This window comes from Hyperoodon ampullatus, assembly GCF_949752795.1.
Source record: "Hyperoodon ampullatus genome assembly, chromosome: 17".
Lineage (NCBI taxonomy): Eukaryota > Metazoa > Chordata > Mammalia > Artiodactyla > Ziphiidae > Hyperoodon > Hyperoodon ampullatus.
In genome coordinates this window covers 31,636,205-31,644,944 of record NC_136930.1, presented here as the reverse complement: position 1 = coordinate 31,644,944, position 8,740 = coordinate 31,636,205, and the positions used below count along the sequence as shown (strand labels likewise).

General features: G+C 35.3%; 1 protein-coding gene across 1 annotated transcript in view; it reads left to right on the top strand.

Annotated features, from left to right (window-relative positions):
• Positions 1-397: 397 nt before the first annotated feature.
• Positions 398-8,740, top strand: part of NBN (nibrin) — a gene marked incomplete at its 5' end in the record, with an annotated part of 46,022 nt that continues 37,679 nt past the window's right edge. Inside the window, 5 exon segments of the mRNA XM_079722821.1 lie at positions 398-434; positions 2,263-2,393; positions 3,543-3,691; positions 4,138-4,297; positions 7,047-7,150. Coding sequence (XP_079578947.1) covers positions 398-434; positions 2,263-2,393; positions 3,543-3,691; positions 4,138-4,297; positions 7,047-7,150 — 581 coding nt within the window.

Genomic DNA, 8,740 nt, shown 5'->3' with positions numbered 1-8,740 from the left:
TTAAGCAATTGCAAATGCATGGAAATACGTAACTGGTCACTACGTTAACATCTTTAATTAGAAAGTTTCCTTACGTTGCTTTGAAGCTGATTTTTAAAATCATTTCCATTCACAATCAGAAAAAAATCGATAATCTTGTATTCATTGAACACCTTAAAATGGGATCCTTTTAAGGCAGCACATTTCAACACACATTGCGCTATTCCTCTCCTAACCACAGGGTGGCGACTAGGCGCCAACGCCGCACTTCTGTCTATCCCTCCGCTTCTTAGGCAGGTGTGGCTTCCAGGAGCGCGCACGTCCCGGCGTCCGCGCCAATCGCAGGCGCTGCGGCCGCGCACGTCGGTCAGCCGCGGTTACGCTGCCGCACATCGGCCAGACCCTAGTGTTCCAGGCCATGTGGAAGTTGCTCCCAGCTGCGGGCCTTGCCCGAGGTAAGGGCGGTAGGCAGATGTCCGGGGACCGATTTCCTGGGAGCAGATGCGGTGGGCACAGGGTTTGCGGATCGTTACTTCCGGTCCGTTCTCGCCCTGGGAGGCTGCGAAAGCTGGTGCGAAAGCCGCGCATTTGTTGTGTGGGGACCGCGTGGTCTTTCTCGGCGGGTGCGCAGTGCTTGCGAACCAGGCTTTGGTCTGACGGGGGGAGGAGGCATGCGACACTGGGCCGTTCAGTGACCGCCGGGTCCTTTCCGGTCTACCGCCAGGATCTCCGTGGTTGGGACCAACTCCTCTGGCAGGACTAGCTGTGACGCGGGCTTAAATGGTCTTCCGGATTGAGTCTTGGCCGGGTATATGTTATGACACCTAGCGTTTTAAGCTTTTGAGGAAACACCCAGAATAAGTTAACAGTCTGGAAGACTCTATGACTCTGTCTCGAGCGCATTGTTTATTATTGTGAGGAGCCACGGAGATGACTTGTGTAAATGGCAACTACAGGAAAGCATAATTTTGGTTTTGTTTCGGAGCCTTTTTCCGTTTTGTCATCACAACAACTGAAAAAAATTTTTTTCTGCATTTCTAGTAACGGAAAATGGTAATTACATGTAAATTGGTTGCCTAATATATGTAAGCACTTATTAGTTGATAGATAAGCAGTTGTAGCCTATGATTGGGCTTGCCCTCCGGAAGTTTACATTTTGATTGAAGAAAAGATCTACGTAGAGGCTAACTGGACTGATAGTGTAAGGAAGTATGGAGAGGGCCAAACTAATGGTAAGGAAAATAAATACTGTAATAATGCTGTAGATACTAAAAAAATATAGAGCCTCAAAGATCAAGTTTCACTGTGGACTTGGAGCATTGCGAGGTGAAACACAGTAGGAACAGTTTCCAGAAACAGTTGTAGCCTGTGGCTGGCTCTTTGAGTTCCTTTAAGGAGGTAGCAGAAGAAAAATGCCCCTAGCGCCAGTGGGTGGCATTCTTAACTTTTGGGGGATCTTGAACTCTTTTCGGAATCTGATGGAAGCTATGGGGTGCCATCCTTCTAGGAAAAATGTAGGGAAACCAACACAAAAGTTTTTCGTTGAAAGAGTCCACTCTAGGTTAAGAATCTGATTAGTAAAATATAATCCAGGTCTCGTCAAGGTTTACCTGGACTCCTTTCTACTTGTCTAGTCTCTACCACTCCAGTGGTACCAGACTAAACTCTACAAGTCTTCAACGTACATGCTGTTCCTTCAACAATTTGTGATTTCCATTTTTTTTTAAACTAATAACCTTTTCACGTTGTTCTAAAAGCTACCTTTAACATAAAAAAAAAAATCCCCAAATTATGCACTTGAATCTGGTCTGGACTTTTCTTGCATTGATCTATATTTTTTACTCTTGATCCAATACCATACTTTTTAACTGCTTTCGCTTTGTGGCATACTTTACCACCTGGTAGAGGAAGTTCCCGTAATATTCACATTTTTCTGGACAGTTTTTCACATTATATTTTCCTCTTGGAATTTTGAATTCGTTTATCAAGCTCCAAACGTAGTGTTATGATTTTATTTGGTAATGCATTAAATTATAAGTTAATTTGGGCAAGCATTGACAAAATTGTTTTCCTGTTAGAAAAATGGTAGAGCTTTCTATCTATTTAGATTTGCCTCCTTCAGTGAGGCTTTACTGGAAAACACAATTTTGATTTACGTACAGGTGATTATTAGCATTTAAATAGCAAAATAAAAATGTTTAAATATTTGCCATAGGTATATCTTAAATACATGTTTATGTATGTGTGTACCTGTTAACTTACTTTTTAAAAAAATTCTCTTAGAACCATACAGACTTCTGGCTGGTGTTGAGTACATTGTTGGAAGGAAAAACTGTGACATTCTAATTGAAGATGATCAATCAATCAGCCGAAATCATGCTGTATTAACTGCTAACTTTTCTGTAACTAACCTGGTAAGTTACTAATATTATTTCACTAGCTGACAGTAAGAGGATTGAAATCACAAAGGTTTACCTTGGTGTATATGTAAGAGAGTTTGGGAGACTTTTTATAAAGCTGTTAGTTTTCTTTAAATGTTAACAAAATTAAGGATGTTTGGGCAGTGGTACTGGTGGTATTTGTTTATTTAAGATTTGAAGTTTCTGTTTCAGTATTTTACTATTTGTTTTAGTGATTTAGAAACTCAGGGGAAGTAGAACATATTTGTATTTATTTACTTGAACATTTATTGAGTGCTTACTGTGTGGCAGTCACTCTGCCAAAGCCTGGGAATAGAGCAGTGAATAGACCATCATGACTCCTGCTTTAATGAGTTAATGCAGCCATATGAGCACTGGTGTTTCCTGTATCTCTTAGGTTTTCACAAGGGAAATTGATTTGCTTTACTAGGGAAAACAGCTGTTGTATATGCCCCACAGCTCCTTTGAATGGCTTTGAGTTTGTTTTGGTGTGTTGGTTGTTTTAATAATAAAGGTAGATTGTAAAAGTAATATAAATATAGACAAATAGCTGTGCTCATGGTAATGCTGGTGGTAATTAAGGAAGAAAAGCCATTATTTTGAGCAAAGACTGCATGTTGGCAAATGCTGGATACGTTCAGTAATATTTAGGTTTTGTGTCTGTATTCTTTTAGGTATAGAAAAACATTGTTGAAAATCCTAAAGAAAAAAAAATTGTTAGTACAAGTCAGACACTCTAGCCTTTTTGCATTGGACTGATTTTTACTATGTGATTTTGATAATTAAAAAAAAAAACCTTAGGAATGAAGCTGTCATGTTATACATGAAACAGACTGTACAAAAGCAAACAGTTCTCAAATTATGAGGGGTCAGGAAAATCTCCACTGACTTACAAAAATAAAGAAAATGTATGTTCTAAGAGGAGTGATTCTGGAATTGACATTTTTCTCTTAATTGCTAGTTGAGTGATCATTCTTTGCATGCAACCAAAACAATAACTGTATTGCCTGCTGTGTTGGGAGGTTAGCCACCTATCACCTATTCCAGAAGTTATCAACCTTTTGTTTTGAAACCTTTCCCCTTAGGAATAGTATTTACTGAGTGGTAAGAGACTTTAAATTATTTATTGATTTTTTTTTTCAGAGTCAAACAGATGAAATCCCTATATTGACAATAAAAGATAATTCTAAGTATGGTACCTTTGTTAATGAGGAAAAAATGCAGAATGGCCTTTCCCGAATTTTGAAGACAGGGGATAGAGTTACCTTTGGAGTGTTTGAAAGTAAATTCAGGTAAGAATTTTTAAATTGATATTAAAATGGACAGCTTTATTTTGCACCAATCAGATTCTAAAGGAAAAGGATATTTATGGATAATGAATTGGAACCAGTCTATTTAGTTCCTACTTAGGACAGTAGTGAACTTTGCACCACACGTGGTTAGTGCATTTTATTAATCAGAGATAGTGAAAAGAGTGAATGAGAGTTTGAGTGGGCCCTAAGAACCTTGATGGGAGCTACTTTGGGTTGATTCTGCATAGGTCAAAGTATAATGTTAAACTTTGATCGTTGTTTTTTTCTTAATTGTGACTTAAGACTTAGGAAGTGATAATTTCATAAGTTAGAAAGTTTAGTAATACATAAAAATCAAAATAACAGCGTATGATGTGAACTTAAAGTTTAAAGTACCATAAGTTGCCATCTCTATGTAACTTTATGTAACTTATTCTCATTTACAGAGTAGAGTATGAACCTTTGGTTGCGTGCTCTTCTTGTTTAGATGTCTCTGGGAAAACTGCTCTAAGTGAAGCTGTATTGCAACTTGGAGGACTTACTGTAAACAATTGGACAGAGGAATGTACTCACCTTGTCATGGTATCAGTTAAAGTTACCATTAAAGTAAGTTGAATGCCTTGTTATTATGTTAAAGTAAGTTCTCTGAATTTAAGTTTATTCCTTTACCCACTATACACGGATGTTTTAAAAGTCACTTGCTTTAAAACTATCAGAACTGTTAGTTGTAGATGTATATATGCCAATCAACCCCATATCTACCGTATAGGCTAGAATGGTTTTTCAGAAACACTGTTTATTATCTGGGGCAAGCAAAAACACATGAAATTATATTTCAGATATTGATTTAGCATTTAAATGATTTATATTATCCTTTCACCAAGAAGTTATTACAGCACATAGTTTGTGTTTTCAGTCTAAAAGCAAAGCAATTAGAGATCAACTGCCAATCTTCAAAGTTAGCAGCTCATGTCTTTCCTTCCTCCAATCTCTGATACCATCTCATGGTTTCATGCTCTTTTCTTTAGTTCTTATTTGGCTTTAGACCCTAATCACAAAGACTTTAGGTTCTTACAATATTACCTTTATGTATTGTCACAATCTAGAGATATGTAGATATATGTTATTTGTCAAAGCAGTGATATATTTTGGGATGTTTTCAGACTTTGCATCTTCTTCAGATTTGGTTAATCCAAAACTAATTGAAGAATGATTTTGGGAGGTGATTCGTCTCCTTCAGCAGGTTGACTATAGATATGTGAGATTGTTTTAGGTTAATATCTATAATGAAAAGCAACAGATATTTAGATTCCTTTATTCGATGATAAAAAAATCCTTTAATATATAATTAATTAAATTAGAGTATGTGTCTTATACCTAAATAGGTGTCATAGAGAAAGGCTTGCTGTTCAAATTGAACCTCATGTTAAACTTGGATCAAAGATTGTTTCATCTTTGTAAGTTTATGAAATTGATTTATAAATTCAACAGAGTGATTAGCCTCCTGAATAGTAATTTATGCTAATAAACCCAGATAATAGATTCATAATTCAAAATGTCCATTTATTAGTTTATAGTAGGGATGTATCTTTGTAGTGACCAGAATATTTACATTTAGACTCCAACATGGTCCCCTTGAAGATACCAAGGTACCTGAGAAATGGAATAGGTAATCATGCCATTGCTTGGTGGGTCTGAAATAAGAGCAAAGGCAGTTAGATGATCTTGAAAGATATTTTACTGAGTCTGTGACAGACCTGGAAACTAGCATCCATTTACCATAGTACACAGTATTCCAGTGACTAGGATGCTAATGGCCACCCAGTCCCTGGATATTAGAGAGTACTGTATATATACCAACAAAGGCTTGCAGAGCAATACTCCTTTTTCAATATTTTTGATCAATTGTGTGCAAAAAAAAAATTTGTCATTATATTATTTTTTTAGTAAATTTTCCAAAAATACAGGTTAGTTTATGTTTTTAAAATTGTTGAATGTTAGAACCAAAAGGTAACCTAAAGAGCATTCAGTTCAGTTTTTATTTTCTGAAGAGGAAACTGAGGCATGGAGCAATTGAATCCTTTGCCCAGGATCACATGTATTGGAGTTTACTCAGTCCAATGTTGAATTGCACATTACTGCTTCATGCAAGAAGTCAATTATCTCATTCATATTTGAGGTTCATAACTTTCAGATTTCATTCTTGAGAGATACCCTAAATTGCTTGCTCACATTTAGGTAATTTCCCATGTTTATTAGAAGCATTCTTACCAAGTCTTTAGTTGTATTATTTCCTAGAATTATGCTGAATCTTATTTTCATTGCCAGTGATGGTATTTTTTAATCTGTCTCAAATTTTGTGGATGCATCTTATTTGAGGTTTATAGTTTTAATTCACTTGCTAGTTGAAGTTTCTTCCCCCACTCCATCTGTATATACTTATTTTCAGCTTTTGTCCAACACTAAAGAGTTATTCCTTTATTTACTTTTTAAAAAGACTTTATTCCATAATTAAAATCAGTTTGAAAGGCAATTAAGGTGAAAGAACTCATGTTTATCTCTTGTTACTGTCTTCTCTAGGGCAGATATTACATTTCCTTAATTCTAAGATGTACATTTTAATGTTTTTAAAATGGTATACATTTTTAAATTGACTTGTATTTTATGTTATGTTGTTCTGCCCTCCCCAAGCAGTTTTGAAATTAATATTGTAATTGGTAGCTTCTTTTTTTTCACCTTTAATAATGATTGTTTATTGTTTATTGATACTTGCCTGTATGTTAACATTTATTTGTTATTTCAACAGTCTTATTGCTATTTTAGCATATAGGCCTTTGCTTTGCAGGATTCTGACTTACATGAGTTATAGTTACCAGTTTGTTTATTTTTAATTTTTATTTTATATTGGAGTATAGTTGATTAACAACCTTGTTAGTTTCAGGTGTAGAGCAAATGATTCAGTTATACATAAACATGTATCTATTCTTTTTCAAATTCTTTTCCCATTTAGGTTATTACAGAATATCAAGCAGAGTCCCCTGTGTTATACAGTAGTTCCTCATTGGTTATCTATTTTAAATATAGCATTGTGTATATGTCAATCCCAAACTCCCAATCTGTCCCCCCCTGTATTGTAATTGGTAGCTTCTAATAATCAAGTGATTATACAGGGATTTTTATACTAAAACTAGGCAGTGACCAATACTGACTTCTGTTTTATAGATTGTGTCTCCTTTATAAATTTAGAGAGACAGGAGGAAAAACAGAATAGAACAACCTCTTTGTAGTCTATAACTTACATCTTTAAAAAAGCTAGGGTATGAGTATATGTATTCACATGTTTTCTTCTTTTTAGACAATATGTGCACTCATTTGTGGGCGTCCGATTGTAAAACCAGAATATTTTACTGAATTTCTTAAAACAGTTCAGTCCAAGAAACAGCCTCCAGAAATTGAAAGGTATATTGCATATTTTAAATATAATAAAATATGACATACAAAATATGATAGCACTGGTTTTATTTAGGTTAATTCCCTCTTTATTGACTGTTTCAGGATGTAATGTTACAGTTCAGTATTATTAATGAAGTTTTCTTGTTAGTACGTGAAGAAAGTTTCCCAGTTCTTTGTTGATTGTTCCTTATCTCTGTGAAACAAATGTTACATATGTGCCAATATTTAAAGGAAAATATTGAATGACAGTAATAGCATAGAGGTGAAATCAGTAGAGCACACATGCCAATGCTGGGCATCGTGCATGCAGGACACCAGGAATTGTGTGGTGCAGCTTCCCTGTTGTGGAGCCTCAGAGTCCTGGGCCAGAATATTAACAGCACTGTGGCCTTGGGAATTGAGCTGATTTCTTCTAAGTGTCAGTTACCTCCTTTGAAAAATGAGACTAATACCTGTCCTGCTGAGTGTCTAAGTATTTAGTATTATTAGTATTAGTATAAGTATTATTTATCTTAACTACTGGTATACATAAAGTCTGAGCATATTGCCTGGCATCATAATAGGTGCTTATTAAAAGAAATGTAGCTAATTGCAATATCTGGGAAGATTCATAGTAGCTTGATTATTTATTTAATTTTTTGGATGCTCTGCTAAATTTGTGAACCACCGGACTAAAGGATCTATCCACTGTATGTATTGTATTAGTAATGTTTGCAGTAATATAAGCTATGGTTGAGGAGGAAGATATTTGTGATTTTGCTTTTCAGATTGTATGGTTAAAATACTGGTGACTATAAAACTGTGGGTGTTTTTAGTCAACATAAGAACATGCTTGCTTAAAATGTATGTCAGTAGCTTATAGTCTATATGACATAATAGATTTGAGGAAGTTTTAAAAATCTAAAATTCTATGCAAATTAAGTATTTTATTACCCAATTTACGTATTACCTATTCAAGCTAAGTATTTTATTACCAATTTAAAAATATTACTAGCTATTATAAGCTAATTTGCCCAGTGCATATATTTTTAGGAACTCTTTATACCTGATGATATGTATCTGCTTTTAAAAGTAACTGAATATCAGATTTTTCTCTTTGTTTTTAATTTTCATTTGGAAGGTTTCTTGTATTTTATAATCTGGTTAACAGAAAATATGCTTTCCTCTGGAAAGAGATCTTCAGATTTTATTTTATTTATTTTTTGGCCACACCAAGTGGCTTGCAGGATCTGAGTTCCCTGACCAGGGATTGAACCTGGGCCCTTGGCAGTGAAAACTCAGAGTCCTAACCACTGGACCACCAGGGAATTCCCGAGATTTTAAAATAGATGATTCTTAACCTATTTTGAGTCCTAGACCCCCTGTGAGAAAATGAAAGCACTGGTCTCTCCTCTAGAAACTTCACTTACTACCAACTTACATAGTATTTCAACAGAATTACATTTTTCCCTGAAGCCTATTTATGACCCTCCCTAGAAAAGTTGATAAAGCCTATAAATAATGACTCTCGTTACAGATAATAAACCATTGTTAATTCTAGGTTACTTAAGAGTGGAGGGGTCTGATTAAGTTTTTACTACTGGTGATATGTTTTAT